Genomic DNA, 23,702 nt, shown 5'->3' on the forward strand with positions numbered 1-23,702 from the left:
TCTTTATCCTTTGCAGAGATCTACTATTACTGATGCTGAGTTGTGACATATTCTGTCTCCATGAATATGTCTTATATTACCCCCAGGGGGTCAATGAGAACACACCATAATGAGCAGCACAATGTGCATTGAATTGAATGAGAAAGCGTGACGAAAATGGTTTGTTTTAAATTCTATTTATGTCATTAACATATTTTTTTTTCTTGAATGATATTATACAGTGCTATTTTTTTCATTAAAAAAACACATGACAATGTTTTGTCATTTGGGTTTGGGGGCAATTCAAACTAATTAATGACATTTATTTAATTGAGAAAAGATGAGTTGCAGACGTCTGCGATTGGCTGGCAACCTTTTGAGGCTGTACAACTGGGATAGGGTCCGGCACGCCCGCGACCCTCGTGAGGAGAAGCAGAACAGATGAATGGATGGATGGGAGGATTTGCTGAGGTACTATTTTGATGTCAATTTCCCGCCATCTTGCGTCATCTGTTTTTTTGTGGGAAATGCTTAGGTTTGTTTCATTATATTTTTGCCAGCCTGCATGTTCTCTTTTCCAATGTCCACTCTTTGTAAATGTGTAATTAGAAATTCAAAACCACCTTTTCAGTTTAAATGTTCTTATTTCACACGACAACCACAATGGCTTTCAACAGAAGAGAAAAGTGATATTTGCAACCATGTGACCATATTACATTACCCTTTAAATGTTCCTTGGGGGCATTCGACGTCTCTCCTTGTGAGACAAAAGCTTATGTGTTTATGTTTTTTTCTTTTCATCGCCGCATTTGTCGGCGACGTGCACATGGCTTTTTGCTGGAAGCGACTCTAGGTAGAAATAGTTTAACGTCCTCAACGGTTCAATGTGACAGCCCCTGGCATCGGGATGAAAAACGAGGCAGCGACAGGGACGTAATTGGACGATGGGAGGAGGAGGGAGAGGAGGAGGTGGGGGCGGAAGGAGGAAGACGGACGAGAGGATGGCGGACAAAGGCGGCAAGCGTTCGAGCGAGTAGACGGCTGGGGGAGGTGTGAGGGAGGGACAGGCCGAGGGAGATTTCTCCTCCAGCCAATTTAAATAATGTGGGGCACACATACACGCGCACACACACACACACACCCACGCACACGCACACACACGCGCGCACGCACAGGCAATTAGAGTACGTGTATGCTGACATTTTTCTGCCAAATTGAAAATTGGTAAAACTGCTCGTACTTTGTAAATGTGACACATCATGTGTCTCCAAAGAAATACTACAGACTGAGGTCTATTATAAGGTCACACCAAGAAGGACAAAAAAAAGGAAAATTCCAAGTAAAATTTAACAAGTTAGATAACATTAAAGACAAAATGCTTTGAGAATGAGTAACAAGTATTTTTCCTACAAAAATATATTCATGATTGAATGGGAAGTTGTCATTTTAACAAATGAAAGCCAACATTTCTTCATAAGCAAATGCAACTGTAAATGTAGGCTTTTTTATTGGAGTTGATGATCACAAATAGACAAAAGCATTTGCACAATACTAAACAATACCAAATTTGCAGTGATGATCATGCTGTGCCAAATTACTGACAATTTCATTTCAATCTGCTTTACACATGTTAACAATTACTAACGATGATAGAATGGTTGTTGCGCCCATTGTCCTCACTAGTCTCCAAGAAGGCTGGCACACTGCATGAGACAGATTTGACCTTTAGAATGTGCTAATTTTGGCACCACAAGAAATATGCTAGGCTCTAGATAATTCTTGATTCCAGGAGTGTTTTGATGAAAATTTTGTGTGTACCCCCCTTCACGCAAACAAGACACTTTTTAAACATACTGTACACATACATATATGCACGCAGCAAAATTAATTTCAAGCATAAAATGTATGTTAAATACCTAAATATTCAACCAAACGTTTTAATGCCTTCTGAGAAAAGTCAGTTAGCTTAATGCTAACAAACAATGTCAAAAGTCAAAGACAGCTGGCGGAAATTGGCATTGATGATATGGCAATTACTGTAAAACCCTTCAAACAGCTGCTCTTTAAAAAAACTAGGAGCAGCACGTCATCTACTGTACATCCAGTGGAGCACACTGCTGCCTGGAGCTGTAACAAAGCGCTTTCCATATGGTGTAACATAAATTCGCGGGAAATTAGAACACAAATTCAAACACATAAACAATAGATATCAGAAGAACAGCGACAGTCTCATGTTGATTTGAAAGCTAAAGAATTAAAATGTGTCTTCAAACGAGTTTTAAACAACAACACCACGCAGTGTTGTCCGGTGTAGATTTGTAACACTATGGAGTCGAGTTCAGTTTAAAAAGAATACAAAAATAACACTTCTAAAAGTGTTAAATTAACACAATGGCGTTGATACTTATAAACACTTATCAGGCGATTTAGCTATGTATTATTGTTTTTGACATATTCACGTATTTAAACGCATGTCAAAATGCCTAATCTAGCATGACAAACCTGTTGGCGTGTTGTGAAGAAAATGAATTAGCGGGGATAACCCAGTGGAGCAGAGAAGAGAAGTCGAGAGGAAAGCAAATAGGTTTTTAACGTTTCAACTTTTCGTACAGTGACAAATGTGCACAACTGACAACATCAAGAGCCTGACACTTTTGTCACTCGCAGTGGCACTGCTGTCAGTCTCCATCAAGGAGGACACAGTGGAGAGTGGCGTGACACTTTTTGTCGCGAGAACGTATTAAAGCAGTTTAAATGGAAAATTATATCAATGTTGATTCTTATAATTTACACCCAAACTATTGAAAGGATTCACTAGATTATAATCCTCTGTTAGGACTTTGTCTAGTTTACGTAGTTATTGCGGCAGATGAAGAAAAAGCTGCTGTCATGTCACGTTTGCGCCACGACACATCTCACCACCATATGGACGTGTGGAGGAAGAGGAGGAAATAGGTGGAAGAAATGAGGAAGGGAAGGGGTTTAATTGATTTCCTAATTTTCCTCATGAAAGAGCGAGCAGGTCAGATAAGAGCAGGAGTGAGCAAGAAAGCAACCATCGAAGAGGGAGAGAGAAAGCAGCGTTAAAAGCTTTGCCAGTGAAGCATGAAGACGTGTGTGTGCGTCCTTGTGTGTGCGTGTGTGTGACTGTGTGACCTTGTCTAGGTAGAACGTGTGTGACAATGCATGTGTAAGAGTGTGCTCGTCTGCTTGAGCGAAAATAAAAAGGGAACCTTGAAACCGTCTTGCTTCCCTCCACCGTGTTTCTCTCTCGTTCTCGTTTGAACACATTGTCGCTCTCCCGCGCAAATTTCCACTCAGTGATTGTTGTGCTGGCTTCTTGTGACGTTAACACCAAAGATGACCTTTAAGGGCGGCAGCATTCTCATTAACACAGAGGTGGTAATGCCATGAACAAGGTCAACTTGCTTTCTTACTTTACGGTATAAAACGAGATTGTATGCCATAAATTTCATAGTGTTTGTAAATAATAGGCGCCAGGTCACGTCCGGGTGGGGAAAAGCGATGGGCTACCACTGACCTGTACTAAAATGATGACAAAAAGCTGTTTGGTGTTGAGCCACCTGATGCACCCCAAAAGGTTTTTTTTTTGTCCTTCAAAAAATGTGAAATTCAGGATAAATTGAAAGCACGTTGTGAAGAGTGGTAAAAAGAAAGCAGCAAGCCAAAAAAGGAAACAGTCTGAGATGCAAAATCATCGGTCTATGAATAAAATGTTTGGTGGCGTTGTTTTTGAGTACTTTCACAAAATAATAATGTTTAGCCTGATTTTTTTTGTGCCCTTGGTATTCACTTCCATTGATTTATGAATTTTGGGGCGCTTTTTATAATTTTATTTCCACTGTCGAGTCATTTCACCCATCGCATTTGATATGAAAAAAGTAAAAGTAAATTTCTTGAAAGTGAGACCAAATTGTGTCTGCAATTTACATTTCAGGAGGTAAGTTGATTGAAAATAGATGTGGAAATTTAAACAGTTAACATTATAAGGGGTTGGCTATGCTGCCATAGGAACGTTATACACTATAAAACAATATGAGAAATCAGGTAGTTAGGCATTTTGTTGTTCAATGTATACAGGTGGTAACAAATTACAGATGATTGGCATACAAGCCAATTCTAGAGACTTGAAGTCAGACGCAAACGATTTCCTCTTTCTACTCCTTTGTGTTTATTTGATGATGCATGAAGGTGGGTGAAAAAGTCATCAGGAAGTAGAATACAAAACCACATATAAATATAGCAAACAATATTCCAGAATTGGAACAAATGTACCACTGCACAAACTCACAACCAACATAGTTTACAAAGCATACAAATGATTTTGTACACACTCATAAATATTTACTGTGCACATTATGTACAGTATAATAACTTCATACAGGTTGGTGGGTCTGTGATTGGCTGGGAGCCACTCCAATGTTTATGCGGCTTCTTGCATAAAGTCAGTCGGGATTGGCTCCAGCTCACCGGTGACCCCAAAGAGGACATGACGCGATAGAAAATGGATGAATGCTTGGTTGGTCGATAAGGATTTTGGTGCATACCAAGGTCCGAAAAAGAATGTTGTGTTGTCCTCAAAAATGGTTGTTAAAAGGTCACGCATCATTTGCAACTTCTCATCTCCCTGGTAAATTTCTGGGTCGCGTTGCTTTGGTCTCAGTGACGTCAACAACCTTACTGAAATCCTTCACATTGCTCGGGGTCAGGCCCAAGTCCCTGATGTGAACTCTGACGTTTGCCAAGTGTCGTCGCCATGCAGCGTCCATCTTCACAGTCTGACCGCTGCGGTCGACTAAGGTTTGACATTTATGTTCAGTTGTGCGGCTGCTTACTTTCTTTAGCTCTTCGCCAACTATTTCAGGAACTCCCTCGCTGTCCTCATTCTGAGAATTGTGATTCCTCATGTTCCCAGAAATTTCACCACATTGCAAGTTCCCCTTGGTACCACCGTTTGTACTTATTGGGACTCTATTTTGCAAGTGCTGCACTTCCCACAAACCAGAGTCTGTTTCTGAGGACGGACTTGCGCAATCTTTATTTTTAGTGTCCATAATATTGATGGTCTCTTTGGGCTGAGTGTCACTTGGGGCAACTTGCTTGTGTGTGACAAAGCTGTTTGTATCTGCCTTCCATTCCACTGCATCCAATGGAGCACAACGCTGGCTTTGGCCTTGCAAAGCTCCGCCTGTGGATGCATGCGCTGGCAGAACTGGGACAGTCGGTGATGATGATGATGGTGGCGATGGGGCTGGGCTTGGAGATGGCGCCGGTTCTGGCCGCTCCCGGTTGTCCACAAATTTGAGGGAGGAGCCAAGCATGGCGGCCATTTCGGAAGTAGCCTCCACCAACTCCAGCAAGTCATGAGCATCCGGCCTGAAACAGGCTTGTTGAGCAGGATGGGTCCAGAGCCGAGAAAGAGATGTCTGGGAGTAGAACTCAGCCTCTGGGACGGTGCAAACTTCGAGATGTGGGAAGAGGCGACGGAAGGTGTTAGGTGTCATTCCAAGACGAGTCAAGACATCGCAGAGGAGGAGCCAGTTCCGAGGACTAAAAAGAGGACAAGAAGAAATGAACTTGATGCATTTGACACTCTGAAGCAGAATGGGAAAGCATATAAACTGCGAGCCACAACCAGCTCATCAACTGTCATTCACAAAGTCTAACTCAAAGAAAATATGCAGTGCTTTTATTTTCATGCATACATGTACAGGTGACAATGACATGTGTCTTCAGTGTTGTTAATTTTCATTTTTAATACAAAAAAAAAATGTTTTTAATGCTTCTTGGTTACTACAGAGGTGCCTTCGAGCAAGCCCCTCCCCCTAAACTCAAGAAGGCAACACCGTTTGCACGTCCCCTTTTCACTTCTTGCAAGCCTGCAAGTGTGTGATTTGGTATTCTTTGAGACGAACGACCCAAAATATGCACTGGTGTGAGTTTAATTTCCCCTTGAGGGATTCTAATGAATACAATCATAGAATCAAAGCATTTCCTGCGTGTTGGAGGGAAGGAGAGTCAGTACGATTTAAATGATATTACTCATTCTGATTTGTGACTCTCAAACAGGTTCATGCATGTACCCGGGGTCTCGAATCCTGTTCCTCAAGGTCCGCTGTGCTGCCAGTTTTCCATCTCTGACTGCTGCAACACATCTGATCAAAATGATCAGATAATCAGTAAGGTCTGCAGAAGCTGGAAAAAGACCCATATCCGGTAGATTATCGTGGCCATTTGGATTCATTTAACTTGAATTGAAAGTCTTGAGTAAGTGGTCAGGCATTGTGGAATAATGGCAAGGTAGCAAAGTCATTCAGCCACGAGCTTCAGTGCACACTAACTCCATGTCATTTAAGTTCTTCATTTTGTTTTTTGTTTTTTTTATATTACTCGCCCTGCAAGTAGAGTAACCTGTGAAGATGTAGCACTCCTTTCCGTTGACGATGGGCCAATCAAGGCTCGCAGTTTTCTCTCTAGTGTAAACTTGTAGGTTTCTCCACTAAATGAAGATGAACATCGGGTCACTTTGTTACATCTTCTTCCCACTCTGCAATTCCATAATGATCGGAAAGTTGCGTTCCATCAGTTGAAGTAATTTTCTTGATAATTTAATGTGGTGCTTGTTATGCAACTTTCCTTCTCTCGCCTCTCATTGGTATTCCACTTTGCAAACAGTCGACACACGTACAGACCTCAGCTGAAGGTCGTCAGACATTGACACAGTCACGCTTACCCCACGGAAGGCGACACTTGCAGGGTGTAGCAGGAAAGCAGCGGTTGGTCTGACAGCTCAAATTCCAGCTCCTCCCTTCTGACCTGCTGCTCTGTCTCTTCGTCCTCAACCTCCTCCTCTTCCTCTTCAGGCCCTGGCGGGTGAGCCAGGATGTTGTAAACTCCATCCTCACTGGATGGTTCTACAAAATTCGCAGGAATCACCAACAAAGAAAAACAATACGATCAGGACCGATCAATTTCTTACAAGCTTGTTTTACTGAGTATATAGTCAGACTAGCATTTATTCCTAACCAAATACTAGCGTGATCATTTATCTTCATTTACATATCTATACAGCGACATATAGTAAGAACTTTGACTTAGAATTGCCCTAATTTATGAGTTTTTGTGAGCAACAAATCATCACTTGGTTGATTTTTTTCTTTTTTTGCATATTATTGTGAGCCCACCAGGGATGGTACCACAGCCCCGTTAGAAATGTGTATAGCCCTAGTTGAGCCCCTGCACCATTTGATTTGACATTCTAAAATATATTTATGAAATATCTTTTCAGTCCCCCAATGTTTTGGTCAAGCCACCCTTTAGCCCCGGGAGAGAAAAAAATCCCGGAGGAGTCCGAAATCTGAGATAAGCGTGCGCTTCAGCTACACTGCCATTTGAGTGAAGTGCAAAAAGGAGACTGACGTTCACTAATTCAATTTCAGCCATTTATTGCACTGAAAAACAGCCAAAGACACCAATACGAAATGAAAACACTCACAAGGAGCATGGCGATTCCGCTAACAGTAAACTGACTGAGTGTGCAGCCCTGGATGTCACTGAGAGAGAACGAGAAAGAGAGTGAGGGAGAGATCTTTGCATTAAATAAACTTTCTGAAAACAGTTTGTTTCCTTACTTTATCTGGGTTTCTATGTTTTTATATTTATACTGTCACAACACGTTTATTTTTCTTCATTAAAATTCTCACCAAAAATGTTGGTGTTTTTATTTATTTACTTATTTTGATTTGAATGAAAGAGATTAATAGTTTATTAATGGATTCATTATTAATTAATGCATTTTTAGATCAGATAATGGATGGTTGAATTAATTAATTGAATTGTGAATGTTACATGAACAAACCCAGAAAAAAGTTTGCAATGCGAGCCCGAGGACACTTTGACGGCAATTTCAGTCCCCAGCAGAAGGCAGTAGAATGTCAAAGTGGTTGCGCCCTTTGATTGATGAAAACAGGCGGATTCATCTGCTTAATTCTTATTCTTTGAAATCAACAGAATACTGTGTTTAAACTAGTGGGGGACATTGAAAATTGACGTGACTTTCACGTTAAGTTAAACAAATTTCTTGGTCAACCTTGGTCTCACAAGCTCATGTATGTCAGATTTCTTCGATCTATTTAAGTTCTTGCGGCAGTCCTTCATGCAATTTTGTGCGATTGTGTGAAACTAACCGCACACGGAACTGCCGTAAAAATCCCAGCAGATTTCAGAATCGCCTTCCGGCTTTCCCTGGAGATCAGCAAGATATTCTGCGGAGAGAGGGAAAGAGACGGGCCATTAGCGACCCAAGACGACGGCGCCAGAACGACAACAAAAGGAGCCGCGCTAACAGCGAGAAACGGGCGTGTTCAGACGGGGGCGGCTGATCGTTGAGAGAAGACGGATGCCGGCAGGTGTGTGTGTGTGTGCGTGTGTGTTTGCGCGGCGGAAAGCTGCTCTGAGATTCAGCAGCCAAGCCTCATTAAAACCCTCTGGAGGGAGAGAACAAACACGGGCGGTGAATTGTAATCAGGCTGGCGGACGCACGCACGCTGCAGCACTTTTCTCTTGTTCTCTCGCACGTGTCTGACTGATGCTCGTTTGGTTTGTTGTCTTCCATAGTATATTGGATTTAGGAATGTAGTTTACTAAGCCACCTGGTCGTCATTTCTTTGTGACACAGTTCCGCTATATCACTCAAACACAGTTAGCGTTACCTTGAGATCACACACCTGGTAGGCTGAAGTGGATTTTTTAAAGCATATCCATGGTAGTCAGAAGGGAAAAACTTTGATTTATCAAGAAAAACGACATTTGAATTCATTTTGGTTACACCGGTGGTATTAAAAGCAAACTTGCTGCACTTTTCTGTCCAAGACGGCATGGTAGCTAAGTGCGCAGATGCGACGTCGCGTCCTTGAAAGGTGAGTCAGGACTGCTATTGGCTGCCACAGGCAGTACCTGGTCACACGGGATTTTGGTCCATGAAAAAGCTGTCATGGCCGATTGCAAATCGTACGGAGGTTTCAATAATAAGCGATGATAAGTAGTAATTGTACTTAAGACTGTATGAGTGTTTCCACATCACACACAAACAAGCGCCTCATGTCTATATGTGATGTATGTATGTGGGAGAAGCGCATGTCGTGTGACACCCTTCTGCATTCGAAACCAAAACACAGAAGAATTTGCGTGCATGGGAACATTTATTCAGCTATTGAGCAGTAAATTCTAATGTTAAAGTGGAAGTCATGCCGAAAGAATTCTTAACAAGAATGTGTTCGATGCAGCCCCACTAGTCTAAATACGGCATTGTGATTAATAATGCGTTTGTAGAATATACAATATGAGTTAAGCAGTAAAATCCACCCATTTTTAAACTGGTCAGATGGTGGCCATTTTGCCACTGGATGTTGACTGAAATTGACATCACAGTTGCTCAGGGCTCAAGTAACGACCAATCATGGCTCAGCTTCAGAAAACACGTGAGCCGTGATTGTTCGTTACCTGAGCACTGAGCAACTGTGATGTCATTTTCATTCGACATCAAGTGACAAAATGGCCGCCCACTGAGATGTTTAAGAATGGTGGATTGCGCTGCTTAACTCATATTCTACAAACGCAATATTAATCAGAATGCCATGTTTAGTCTAGTGGAGGCACATAGAACATATTATGGCAAATAATTGTTTTGGGTTGACTTTGCCCTTAAGCTGTCAATGAAGCCCATCTTGGAAAGTTTATTCACGCCTTTGTCTCTGGTACTTGAAATGGGCGGTACCCTTTAAGCTAATTTCAACATTCAGTATATTTATGACCAAGTAACACTTTGTGATAAGTAGCCACTTTGCGGTTAAACCATACATAACATCGAACCAGTCTCTCAGCCTACCTGACCTAGTGAAAAGTGGATTTTTTTCGGCCTGTTTTACTGCCACTTCTCTTCATTCCTCTCTCCTCCCCTCCTGATCAGAGAGGTGGCGATTATTGAACCGAGACTTTTCCTGTGGAGGATTGTGCATTGACCTTTGACCACTGAGACGTTGCTATCAAGGATTCTACATCAAATGGCTGGAACAGGGGCTAAGCCGAACCACAACCGTCTATCGCAAGTGTCCTGGAAGTTAACACCTACAATAAACAATGCACTACTGTACGCAAACTAAGATCCAAACAACTTTAAAATCATTCAAATTAATCTTACAACAACTGCTAACAATCCTGGATGGATTTAGCTCTTCCCTGGCATACAAAGAGCTTAATCCCCTTCTTCAAGTGGTCTTGACGTTCATTATCAAAGTGACAGAGCAATGGCACTGGTTTAAGATGAACTAAACCTGACAAATATGAGCCAGCCTTAGACACAACACACATTTATATTCACGTCCTACCCTCTAAGAAGGTTTCCATGGCAACACTGACGGTCATTTCTATTGGTCCTCGTCCGGAGTAAGAGGTCAGGGTGGGGTTGGCGCCACAGGCCAGCAGGAAACGTACCACTTCCATGTGGTTATTCTCAACAGCGTTATGTAGTGGCCTGGCGACAGACATAAGAAATCATTATCATTGAGAGGCATCTAAATAAACCGAGGCTGCCCAAGTCTGGTCCTCGAGAGCCCATATCACGCCTGGTTTAGATGCATCCCTCCTCCAACACACCTGAGTCGAATGATCAGGAGTATTGGAGGAAGGAGACATCTAAAACAGGCTGAATAGAAGCTCTTGAGGACCGGACTTGGGCACTCTTGAAATAGACCATCGAGAGCCAGGTTGCTTTTATGAGCCGATATATGACTTGACGCACATCACACGTTACAGTTTGCCACCACACATGCTTGACACCGGAACCAAATTGGTTTATCTTGGTCTCATCAGACCACAGCACATAGTTCCAGTTATCAAAGTCCTTTGTCTTCTCGTCATTGGCAAACTCTTTGCTGCCTTTCTTGTGCATCATTAGAAGAGGCTTCCTTTAGGAAAACAGCCATGCAGAGCAATTTGATGCAGGGTGCGTGCTGTGGAATATGGGCAAAGCACTGACCAACTGAACCCCCACTTTTCCCTTTTCTATTTCACAGCCTCTGGACATGACACTTAGCACATGCAATCAGATTTTTGCTCAAGCATGTCTTGACCTGTTCTGAGTGGTACGTGTCCTGTTCACCCGCTGCATGGTCTTGGCTGCCATGCTGGAGCTCAGTTTCAAGTTGTTTGATATCTTCTAATCACCTAGGCTTACATTTATATAGAGCAACAATTTATCGTATCAGATCCTCATTGAGTTCATTGCCAGGAGGCACAACAGTGCACTTCCATAAAGAGTGAGAGCAATAACACAAATTTAACACATCTGCTTCCCATTCACATCTAAGACCTCGTAAAATTTGCGAGTCACATGAGACCACACAGGCGAAATGGTTAATCGGGCCAATTTGGAATTTTTCACTTTGAAGTTTACGGTACTCACATTTGTTGCCAGTGGTTTCGAAAGATTTGTGACCAGAATCCCAAGTATTATACCTGGTTCCGTCTTGAGTGCTGCAGTTGACATCTGCTCCGTGCGCCACTAGGTGGCGCACAATTGTGAGCCAGCCATGAGTGCAGGCCTCGTGCAGGGCACAACGGCCAGCGTTGTCTCTGTGGTTGATGTTGAAGAGCCTCCGCTGCAGGCAGTGGAGCACCGCCTCCTGGTCACAGGCAAGACCAACAGCCAATGAGAAGAGAGCATCTACAACCTTTTAAATGTTTCTATAATGTTAAATGTTTCTAACTTGATTATGTTCAATAAAATATGATGCAACTTTCGCACACTCACAAATTTTAAAGCGATCAATAATATCCATGTAACGCATTGTTAGTTACCTCGTCTCCCAGCCGAGCGGCATGTTGCAACAGCGTCTCTCCTGCATGGTTATTCTCAATTGGACGATGCAATTTTGAGGGCGCGGGTTCGACTGCAAGGTTTGGCAGCGGAGGCATCGAGCATGAGTTGGATGAAACCTGCAAGAGAGCAAAACAAACAGGCCAACACATTTTTAGTAAAGGTTTTTAATTAGAGATTCAAGATAACTTTTCAAGATGATTTTTTCGCCACTAATTCCAAATTTATCCTTGTTTTTTCTCTAACACATCAGGTTTTCATGATGATTACATAATAACAATAACGTAATAAAATTAAGGTTTGTGTTGAGTAACAGGTGGATTTTATTTCTGAAATGTCATAGCTATACAATGCATGTTTAAATCAATATTGTGCAAGCTTTTATAGGTAAAAATTAAAAGCCAAACAATCTCAAAAACCTGATGTATTAGAAAAAAGTAAAGACATTTTTTAAATCAGCATCAAAATACATTTAAGGACATATAAAGCTGATTATAATTTGCTGTTAACCAGTGTTATTTTTTTTGTCATAAAACCCCCATCCATGTATCCATTTTCCATAGCAATTGTCCTCATTAGCCTATAACAGCTGAGTTCGGGCGAGAGGTAAGTGACGCCCTTGTCTATTTCCAGTAAAATGTAGGGCACAGACAGTCAAACAACCATTCACACTTCACATGTGCAGACAACTTAGAGCCCTCAATAAATCTAACATGCATGTTTTGGGGATGTGGTAGGAAGTCAATCATAATAATCCCAGAGGAAACCCACGCAAATTCAGGTGGCCGACTGGTTGGCACGATGGCCTCACAGTACAGAGCTGCAAGGTTTGTTGTCTACATAAATAAAGTTGTATTGTATTGAATTGTTTCTGGCTCCAGCTTTCCTGTGTGGAGTTTGCATGTTCTCATCTATGTTCCAACGACATGCATCGTAGGTTAACTGAACACTGCAAATTGTCCCTAGGTGTGTTGTGAGGCTCCGGCAGGCCCGCGATAGGCTAAAGGGCTTGGATACTGGATGGATGGATGTTTAGAATTAATATGTGATCTGCCCAGACTGGTAAATGCAAAAACAAAAAAGTTCAATGGCCCCTTAGAGATAGAGATGTCACAAGTTTGTCAGCATTAAGGAATTCATATATAAGCAAAACTTGTGATAAACGTGAGCTCTGCATGTTCGGTCTGTTGATGAAAATCTTCATCAGAGAGCTGCTTACAGCGGCAACTGCCTCTGCTGCTTAGCAGCCGCACAGCGTGTTTGTCAGAGAGTGTGCGTGACGCCCATGTGCAGGCGCCGCTTGCCGTCACGCATCAGCAGACAGGATACAAGCTGTGCCCTGGAGGGGTGCGTGTGTCTGCGTACGCGCTACCCAGCAACGGCGCAGCGTAGAGTGACAGAAAAATGTGTGCGCACGCGCAGGGGTGTGTGTGTGCGTGTGTTCACTCTGCCAGAGGAAATGTTTTCTATGGCTGATGTCTCAAAGCCCAAACTGACGATGGAACACACACACACACACACACACACACACACACACATGCACGCACACTGATAAAAAACAGAAAAAGCAGATATTGCTTGTATTTTATGGTGGTACCTACCATGACATACAAGAACCTCAACTTACAAGTTTTCAAGTTATTAGCTGAGGCTCAGTTGTTTCCTTTGCTTAGCGTTGCGAGCAATAATTAGACTTACGGGTGACCTTTTTTCCAACCACGAGTGCTCAGAAAATGAGTGCCGCCAAGAAGCACATGATGGCTTACTGCCCTCCCTGAGTGAGGCACATGGAGTTTGGCACATAGCAAACAGTTCTTTAAAAAAGATACGAAGTTTGCGTGTGTAAAGCTAACACACTGTGTAACGCGATAGCCGGACTAGCGAAACTAGCATCAATTTCACGCAAGATATAAACTTTTAACCAACACAACAAAAATGGTGCAGCAAAAGGTATATACTGACATACATTCAGGGACAGAACTACACCAGGGCTAGTGGGGGCTATAGCTACATCAGAAATCTATGAAGCCCTAGTTTAACCACCCCTGCAATTTAATTAAAGGAGAGAAAATTACAGCAGCTTAGGCCGACAACAAACGGAGTGACGCAGAGACAACATTAGCCTGACATCAGCCAATTGCACACACATACAACAACTCGCAAAAAAAATAAAATAAAAAATTATTATATATATATATATATATATATATATATACTTTCTCTACTCACCTGCACAATCCTGTCCTCTACATCACCTCCTTCCTTATCTGCCTCCTCCGCTCCCTCACTTGTGAGCTTGGTCTTGCATAGATGTTTCCCCATGAGCTTATCCAGGTCTTCATCAGATGAGAATGGAAGGATAGACAAGACCTTGCGGTTCTCCTTCAGCTTCGGAAGGTTCTCTTGGAGGTGGGGGGACGCAACATGGGGGGGCTGCCAGAGGCCAGAACTGCTCGTCTGTCTTGGGGGACGAGGCATCCCCAGAAATGAGGACGTGTGCACTGATGAAAAAAATTTACATGTAGTTTTATATCCTGACGTATGACTGGAACAATAGAAAACCTGAAATCAACACCTTTTCTCCAGCGACCATTAAAGCCAAAATGAATTACTCTGCTGAGCTTGGTGGTTGTGATCAAAGTCAATAATGAACTTTCTCTAATCTGAAATGCAAGTCAGTTTTATTGCTGCAGTACGAGCACATGATCTCTCACTCAAAAACCTGCGACATCATACAAGACATAAACGCCTGAGTGTGATCGTGCAAGCCAGCAGGTGACGGCAGGACAACGAAACAAGAAATGCGTAAAGGGAGCCTGAGGTTGTTTTCCCATGGATGAATTTTTTAGCAGCTGGATGCATTTCCTGCCCTCAGGCATTAGTACTGTCACGGGTGAATCCTTTTTAACATTTAACTTGTTTCATGAAAATATTCCTTCACATTTGTCTGTGAATTTATACATTTTGTGAAATGGGTTGAGATTTCACACTTAAGAACCCTTAGACAGTTTACTTTGTGAAAACGTGAGGGGAGGTGAGGAGAGGCTGCATTTGCTGAAGAGATTAATGGAGGCACGCCACCTGTAAAGAGAAAAAAAACGTAAATACCTTTCACGTCATCAACGTGTAGACGGGGCTTTTTGAAGCAGGGGCCATTCAGCTCGTTGCAACTCTTTTGTTTGTTCATGTCCTCCAGTGTCACGTCTAGTTTGCAAAGAAGTATCCATTAAGGTGGACAAATGAACTGTAAAAATAGACTACAGTAGTGCCATGACCATGCTCAGAATTAAAATCCCATTTCCCCATGAATGGAAATCAATGCTCAGGTAGGACAGAATAGACAGAATGGGATAGATCTTGAGAAATCCTAAATCAGATTTTCAACACACAAAGCGAAAAAAAAAGAAAAAAAATTATACATATATATATATATATATATATATACACACACACACACACACGTATTTACAAAAAGGGAAAACAAAAAAAAAACATACCATTGTTCAACAAGTTTATTGTCTCGTTGTCTTCCACTCTGCTTCGCTTCATCCAGAGACCACTAATACAGCTCCGGTGAAATGGCTCCAGGCTGAAAATATTGGGATCCAAACCGTTGAGGCCCACCACACAGGATGTTTTATTCCAGTGCACCTCAGTGCCGCTGGTTCCAGCAAGAGCCCCTTGGCTTTCTTCTTTGTGACCGTCATCATTTAGGTTCTTCTCTGGTGAGCAACTATCCTCGCCTAAAAGGTCATTGGCACAGCGGTACACAGATGTGACAAATGTTTGATGGTTGTGCACCATCACGAAAAGAAATATAGATTTTACTAACCCTTACATACTGTTGTCTTAAAATCTGAACCATTGTAAAATTTGTCAGTAGTAAACATGCATATGTGCATAAAAATATTATGTGTCCATAAAAAAGAACACAATAAGCAGTTAAGTGTAAAAAGCAATTTCTCCATGGTTCAGGGTGTACCCCGCCTACTGCCCGAAGATAGCTGGCTTAGTCTCCAGGCCCCCCCGCGACCCCTGTAAGGAGAAGCGGTACATATAATGGAGGGATGGATGATTTTTTTTTTCTCGAGCAATTAACAATAATTGCCGCATTCTGGTGAAAACCATAGCAGCCTTTTTCTCGGCGCAAAGTCCTGACATTATTTGACAGGAGAAGTGTGCCCGTTTTTACAGGCATGTCTTGAGATGAAAGGGAAAAGTGTGCATGCATGTGAGGATGAACATTCTCTTGCACAACTTCTTCTTACCTTTCTGAGCTCCGACATGGACTGCAGGAGCGGGGCCTCCTCCCCTCCCCTCACGCTGCTGGCAGAGCTCCAACCATCCCCCTTCGCCCCCACCTGCGTCACACCATTGGCTGTCTGCCAGCTCAGCCTCCCTTGCTGCCGCCGTCTCGTCGTCCTGGTTTTCATTCAGCTGAGACGAAGGCAGCATCTTAAGCTTGCGGAATATCCAAACAAACAAATCAAACACTCTTTTCATGCTTGGCTAGAAATGATTTTCACAGTGTTCACAAACATAGCAGTGGCCTCTTCAGAAAACCCTCTTGGAAGAGGTAGAGAGTCACGTTAAATGACTTGACTCGAGTCAGACTTAAGAATTTCAGGACTTGAGACTTGCTTGGATTATAGTTAAAACGACTTTACTTGACTTAGACGTGAAATTTCTACTTGGTTCAAATACAGTGGGGACTTCTCAGTCTAACTGAGTGATGGGTGGAGTTTTCAGTCTTTTGGTATTTCATAGATGGGTGCAGGTGTAGAAAGGGGTGCTTGCGCCGTTGTGGCAGTGAACACAGCCGACTTACTTCATGACCAATGAAATTGACACCTCTCATTCTCTTTAAAAATATAGTCTTCGACATTGCAGAAGCAAAAAATTGACTCGCTGGAGTCAATGCAGATGATCAAAATGTGCAAAGTATGTTTATAAGAAACTGCAAGATCTCCACAGATGATGTGAAGTTGGCTGCTGTGAAGTGGGCCCACATTGACAGTGTAATTGACAATATAGCTGTGCTGCAGCCAAGGGTGTGCTTCTAATAATATACCAAAGTGATAACAATGATGTGTTCAATTAATTAATTTTACAATGATTTGGAGGGTTGTTGTCCTATTTCTGAATGAAATTTGATGAGCTCAGAATCTGTCAGCACCTCAAATCCACCAAAATCACTTAGACCTGCTTTCACCTGATCTAAAGTCTAGTGCACTTTCAGTCACCAAATTGTCAGGTGAGTCGGAGCAGGTAAAGAAAACGCCCGCTTACATTCAACTTAATGCACACTGAAGATGATAGAAAGGTATTTACAATGTATTTGTATCCTGTAAAACTAAAGACCAATCTCAAGGTTCTATTTTGAAGCAGTAAACTGGAGTGCCAAGTGAAAACTGTCAACATCAACCTCCATAAAAAAAATTATTTTGCTTTTTAATCTCCAAAGTTGCAACATAATAAGTGGAACTGTGAAAAACGGCAGAAAAATAAATGACATTTCAAAAAGATGGATCATACCTTACACTGCTCTTGGCTCGGCCAACTGGACTGGGAAAGACAAGGTTCCTCTGTCTCATATTTTGGTTGACTGTCCACAGAGAGAGAAAAAGGTTCTCCGTTGGTGCTGGTGCCAGTATTGTCACCCTCACCAACTTGGATATCCATGATGTCCTGGGTGTTCTTCTCCTCTTTGCTAAAGATGGTGACTCTGGAATTATTTCCCAGCGAATGATCGTGATCTAAGTGTCCATACGCAAAAAGCCTGAGATCAACGCTTTGGCCGTCATCTAGCTTGTTTTTTCCTCTTTGATTGACAGAGACACTTGACTCAGTTTTGGTGTTGTCTCCACCGTCTGTCACCAGGAGAGGAGTATCGTCACATGTTCTTGTCTTACTGGTACAAACGGAACCATCCAAATGAGAGCTGCATCCAGAGAGCTGTGTGGTACTGGAGCAGACATAAGAACATTCTTTCCTTGCACAGATATTTGCGGACGGGTTCTGTGCGACCTGGTCCTCATCATCACTTTCATCAAGTCCATTAGCACCATGTTCATTTCTAGCCAAGCTGTTAGAACCACTTGGGGCTCCAATTTGCCTCTTTTTGGAAAACTGTTCAGGAGACGTTCGGGCACAATGCATCGTCTGCTGGTCTGGGAGGTCCTGGGATGGACTAAGAGAATCTTCCATTGAAATATCTGTGCTGGGAGGAGGAGGAGGTGAAGAACAATTGTGATAAAGAGATTGTGACTGGGATGTGGGGGCATGTAAGGCCTGTTGCCCTGCAGTCTGGGTGGCAAGGAGGCTTTTGTTGTGAATGGTGGACAACTCATCCACTTCTTCCAAATGCACGTCAACACAAACTATGTTCTTGCAAACACTACTGAGTGGTTTGCAAACAGATTTTAACTTTTGATTTGAAGCCTGTTTGCTGCCGCTGTTGCCGTAGTCGGGATCTGGTTTCTTGGTCTGGCTTGCATTTTGCTGGCTTTCTTGACTTCTGTTTTGCTCTACATTAGAGGTTTTTGACAGAGACCTGTTTGACAGTTCTTTGAGGTTTCTGTGAGCTGTGACAGGAGATAACGTACCCTGTGAATCTACTCCTTGTGGAAGACCCTGTTTTGTAGAAGTGTGAGACGGACCACAGCTTTGGCCAAGAAGGACGGGATAGCGGTGACCAGATCCTTTGCCTGACATGGCCAGGTGCTGCAAGGACACATTGTCTGTAATCGAGTATGAAAGGTAGCCATTGTGTTTGCCGAAACCAAGTGGATTAAAGGAGCCATTGTGGATTCGCCTAGAAGTGGATCTGACTTCCACGTTTGGCTGCTGTTGCTTTGGCAGATTTGGTTGGTTGCCTTGACCTTGGACCTTGGAAAGTATTTGTTTCCCAGAGAATGTGTGTGCTTCTCTACTATTTGTCACATGCACCGTTTGCTGGCCCAACTTTGTGGATGGGAATGATTCAGCAGACCTTTGTGGAGATGGGCTGCCAACCTGAAGTGTTCTTGTGCCAGATAAGCTTTGATTTTGTAAAAGATGTGCAGCCTTAGCCAAATTCAAAGTGGAGGGCAAAGAGTTAACTAATTTTGGAGGTTCTGGGCTCTTTGTGAATATAGTTGCAGGAGGAAAAACAGCCTTTTTTAGGCACTGCTTGTCATCAGCCTCTAGGTCATAATTCGACTGGGCTAAGAAGTCTAATTTGGACTGGAACTTGTTTGACGAGCATTTAATCTTTTTGGCAGAGAGATCCAAAGGAATTTGATGCACTTTTTTGTCTCGTGATGTCCTTGAAGGTGACGGGGACCTCTGAGCTGTACAATTATCTGGGCTAGAGACATTTTGACGGCAGCTCCTAGTTTGTTTCAGGGAGTTTAGTTCAGAACTAAGGCTGCCAATGTAGAAGGGAGAAAACCCAGAAGGTTTGGTGGACGATGCAGCGCTCCCCTTTGAGGTCTTCCAAGAGTCTACTCTTGTTGATACTGGATGTAAACCAGAAGCAGAAGTGGGAACTAAACTGTTTACTGTATCACAAGCAGAGCTACTGTTGCTGGTAGAACCAGTCTTGGTAGAAGTTGGGAGACAGGACTTTGCCCCACTGTTGTGAAGATGGCATACATCAAAGTGAAAAGCAGAAGAAAGAGTGTCCTGGTGAAGAGAGGTGCTCAAGGCAGATGTTTGCTGATGTACCAGAGGCCCCTGCAACGAGTGCACCGGTGAAAGGGCAGCAAGGGTAGCTATTCTGAAGTCAGGGTCCAATTGGGAAGAAAAATGTGCAGGAACGTACTGGGGTAAGTAAAAGAGTCTGTCTTCAGGTGAGCCACTTTCGGCCATGTTCAACAGAGACTGGTATGCTAACTGCTGGTACATGAACGGGGAAGACTGGGTCAGAAATGAGGCCTTGTACGCCATGTCAAGAAATGGGGACATGGTTGCATCCATGTAAGGACTGATCCAAGGGAGTTTAAGGAAGCTACTGATACTAGTCAGGCCTGAATCCAGAGGCTTGTCATTGGATGCGACAACGCCTCTAGCTGTAGGAATAACCAGGACTTTCTGCAGTTCTGGTGATGGAATCTTGCAATATCCATAAGCAGGCGGGAGGGATGTGCCAAGTCGGGCCTGGTCAGAAAGGACAGGTTGTATATCTGGAGGGAGAACACTTTTGCTCAGGAGTTTTTTTCCCATCACAGACTTGGAGTCCACACTGAGGGATGCAAGAGGGTCCATCCAGAAAGCTGTGCTCGCACCCACCTGCAACATGCATGAGAGTCCAGTCACAATGAGAAGAAAGAGTGGGTCAATACATCAAGCAAAAGTAAATACGGGTATGTAGACATGACCTTTCACCCGTGTTCACATTTTTTGAAATACTGGAAACAAAAATTGTCAAGGCAAATCGACTATTCAGCAATCCAGTTTTGGAGCTTCTGAATGATCTCAAGCAGTGATTCTCAAAGACTGGTGTGGAGGCTTCCTCTAATAGTGTGGGAAGAGTCATTAAATTCAATGCTCAAATTCTGTATAATGTTGCAGTGGCTTCATTTTTTTTCTTTTTAATCCAGTACAGTACATTAGTTAAATATATTTTAGCTTTGTTTGACTTAAGTGCAATTTATTTAAAAAATATTTATTTAGGTACACTTTTTAATTAATTCATGTTCAGGGATGGGCATTCAATCCCAGGAACGGAACAATCCATCCAGAGGGTCGCCCATTTTGGAGACAGAAGACTGAGGACAAGACGTTTTTTTGTTTTTGTTGTTTGTTTTTTTTAAAGGACGGATTCAGCAAAGACGGTGTGAGTCCTCTGTAATCATCTCTAACCAGGACAAGTACCCATGGGCGCCCATTTCCTTGACACATGACGTAAACACGCCCAACCTGTCTTGCGCGTGTAATCCGCCAATACACCAGTTCAGCTCAAATGTGAACTCTCACAACGTGCCGCTTGTCTCGTGTGTGTTCACCGTGTTTGTGTGCGGGAGGGAGTGACTTTACTTTGTGTCAAGCGGACAAGAGGATGAGCACTCGTCTTCTGTCGAAAAAAGCTTACACATCACCAGTCAGTCTGGTGACCGATGGTGGTTGTGTTGGCAGTGAAATGCTATCTTAGTTGACACTGAAACAGTTGTAAACAATCCAATCCAATCCAATCCACTCACAAGATACCGCCATCCGATTAAGAAAGCTTGCTGCATTGTATGTCTCCATGACTGAAAACTGCTGTAATAGCCTTGCTCCCAGGTGCCCAGGTTGTGGAGGTAAGACAGACCAGTAAAATAGGTTGAAGTACACGTCGCTGCTTATGTGCATTTAGGTTTTTGCTTAAAATCGCTTCACTTCAAACTTAATTTTGTGTTTATGGTGCTCTCTTACATTTTCCATGGTGAATATCATCAGAGCTATCCAAAGCCCTGTTTTAAATATGGCGGCCGTCACCACTTTTACACCGGCTGCTGCAATCTTAGTCTATCACACACACCCCACAGCCACCAACAGAGCGCACAATCTGTGAGAACAGACATGCAATTTAGCAGCTGCTATGAGGGAGCGTAGTAAATCACGCTATCAGTTTTGGTCTGATTTGACCATAGCACGTTATTCTTCATTTGCAGTGCAAACTGGCCACTTCGTGAATATACAAAGTGTATATAAATAAAATATAATTTCCTGAGATATTTTGCCCAAGCTGAGTGAGTGGTTTTAACATGTTTAATAAACTGAAGCTGAGGAATGTTGACGTACGCTACACACACTTTTTATGAATTGATTTTTATTAATGCAGCGGAAAAAGGTTTTCAACCCAGCTCGATAGCGTCTTTGTGTGAAAAAAAATCTCATCTTTTCATTTCAATTGTTTAATTAACACTATGTCCTCTGAGCAATTTAATGAGCCTCCACTGGGCAATTAACTATAATTAATGGAAGCAGAAAAAGTGAGGCTAATGGGACATTTATCATTTCTAAACTAAGTAGCACAAAACAATGCAAAACAGTGCAGACCTAACAAAAAAAAAGTCTGGACGGTCCGTGAAAGTATTCACAATCTATATTTTTGTCTGGTCTCTAACATAATTAAACACACTTACAATCAATATTTGCATTTTGTTTTTCAAAAGGCGCTACAAAATTTCGAGTAGACTCCCTCCCAAATATTTTGCAAAAGTGAGTTCAATTTTTTTTTTTTGCTGTCGACTGAAAATATTCGGGTTTGACATCAAAAGATGAATGTGGGACAAGCAATCAACAGAAGGGCTTTTATTTCTAGGTGTTATCATCTGGATCTGATGCACAACTTCAAAGAGACTTTTTGTTTGAACCCATCCATTTTTTTTCACGTGAGCAGAATATTGTAACATGACCAAATGTCATGGGCTGGGGCTGCATGAGTGCTACTTGCACTGGGGAGCTACAGTTCATCGAGTGCCATCATTAGCCGGCTGTGGTAGTCTGAAGCTGAGCAAGATTCCCTCTCTTTCGAAACTAGTTCGATGAACAATATTGCATTATGATAATGACCTCGACCACATCTCTAAGATGCGTGCTGAGTGGCGCCGTCAGACGTCAGTTGAGGCCATTGGCAGGTCAACCAAGGATGCACTTGTGTTGCTGTTATTTTGATACAATTTGTTCAATAAAGTGATTGAAAGTGCACCAGTGCTGCGTCTACCCTGAGCAGGGATTTCAATTTGTTTTAACCAGCACTTTTGTGAGACTGAATATTTTTTTTGCCATTTTCCTCTGGCAGTGTTGTTTTGCAATGTGTGCCATGGCCCAATAAAGGTTAGGGACAAATCGTCTCTTCCTTCTGACAAACTCGGTCCCTACCACCACCACCACCACCACCATGCGCCGTGACGTCATCGATGACGTGCACCTTATCAGACCAGAGTGCCAAGTGAACAATCACAATGGACCTTGACTTAAATCGAAAATTAAGATGAAAACCTGTCAAAGGATTATTGTTGTGAAAACACCTACAGCAGGAATGTCACATACATCAGAAAGATATATTTTTTTCACACTTTCCTGTGATTTTTACTCTTTTACAATCTGCATGTTAATTGAACGAGCCACCTGGCCTCACCCCTCATCATCAAACGATTTTAGATCCGCCCCTGCAGAACGAGTAAACCGAAGTTGTACCAACAATCCGACTTAAAAGTTCAACGTTAACTTGATACATTGAAGTCAAATGTTCAACTCACCTTTTTGTCTTCGGTGGGGAACGTGTTACGTGTCTCCTCGCGTGCCAAAGTAAACACGTCTGTCGTCATCGCTGTGGCACGCGCGCACGCACTCGCACGTGCTCGTTAGTCCAACAAACGGGATCAAAATGATCACCTTGGGTGAGTTTCCCTCCGCATGGTAACAAATATTCCAACCTGATAATATTGAGAGAGGGAAAAACGAAAGGATGGTTTTAAAGAAAAAAAAAACACAAGAAAATCGTCCTAAGTCTGTCGAAGAAATGAATGTGTATGTGTGCGCGTGCGCCGGTCAGCTATTCCTCCTCACTTCACTTAACCCTCGCTTGAATCTCGCGTCAAAGCATTCTTGCTACTCCACGTTTCCGGTCTTTCTTTCAAAATAAACAGGAAACGGCAATCAGAGACGACAAAGGTACTCACAGTATACATTGGGTGAAGTAGAAGTAAAAAAAAAAAAATAGAAGCGCTGATTCATACTGATGTACTAAAGTAAGTAAAAGAATCAAAGCACAGAATATGTACCTAAGTATAAAAGCCACAATTATTTTTTACAGTCAATAGAGGTCCCCTTGTTGAAGTAAACATGCTTGAATAAA

General features: G+C 42.6%; 1 protein-coding gene across 2 annotated transcripts; it reads right to left on the reverse strand.

Moving 5' to 3' along the window:
- Window positions 1-4,159: 4,159 nt before the first annotated feature.
- On the reverse strand, window positions 4,160-23,480 carry LOC148340378 (uncharacterized). 2 transcript variants are annotated; one of them, XM_088291739.1, is made up of 12 exons: window positions 23,104-23,480; window positions 17,411-20,146; window positions 16,144-16,312; window positions 15,373-15,618; window positions 14,984-15,079; window positions 14,105-14,376; window positions 11,857-11,994; window positions 11,515-11,681; window positions 10,386-10,531; window positions 8,187-8,264; window positions 6,734-6,914; window positions 4,160-5,550 (listed from the first exon to the last, which is right to left on the reverse strand). In XM_088291739.1, the coding sequence occupies exons 1-12, from the start codon at window positions 23,170-23,172 to the stop codon at window positions 4,620-4,622; spliced, it is 5,229 nt and encodes a 1,742-aa protein (XP_088147865.1). In that variant the 5' UTR covers window positions 23,173-23,480; the 3' UTR covers window positions 4,160-4,619. The 2 variants fall into 2 exon arrangements, with proteins under 2 accessions (XP_088147865.1, XP_088147864.1); XM_088291738.1 differs by having other exon boundaries at window positions 16,144-16,336.
- Between the last annotated feature and the right edge of the window lie 222 nt (window positions 23,481-23,702).

The sequence above is a fragment of the Idiotropiscis lumnitzeri genome, chromosome 3 (assembly GCF_059441095.1).
Source record: "Idiotropiscis lumnitzeri isolate Australia: NSW breed Sydney's pygmy pipehorse chromosome 3, RoL_Ilum_1.0, whole genome shotgun sequence".
Taxonomy (NCBI): Eukaryota; Metazoa; Chordata; class Actinopteri; order Syngnathiformes; family Syngnathidae; genus Idiotropiscis; species Idiotropiscis lumnitzeri.

Excerpts from the sequence above, each read along its gene's own strand:
- LOC148340378 (XM_088291738.1), bottom strand. The coding sequence starts at position 23,172 with ATGACGACAGACGTGTTTACTTTGGCACGCGAGGAGACACGTAACACG. Across the intron at positions 14,377-14,983 it reads ACACGTTGATGACGTGAAAG|TGCACACGTCCTCATTTCTG; the intron begins GTATTTACGTTT and ends TTTTTTCATCAG. Across the intron at positions 6,915-8,186 it reads TTACGGCAGTTCCGTGTGCG|AACCATCCAGTGAGGATGGA; the intron begins GTTAGTTTCACA and ends CGAATTTTGTAG.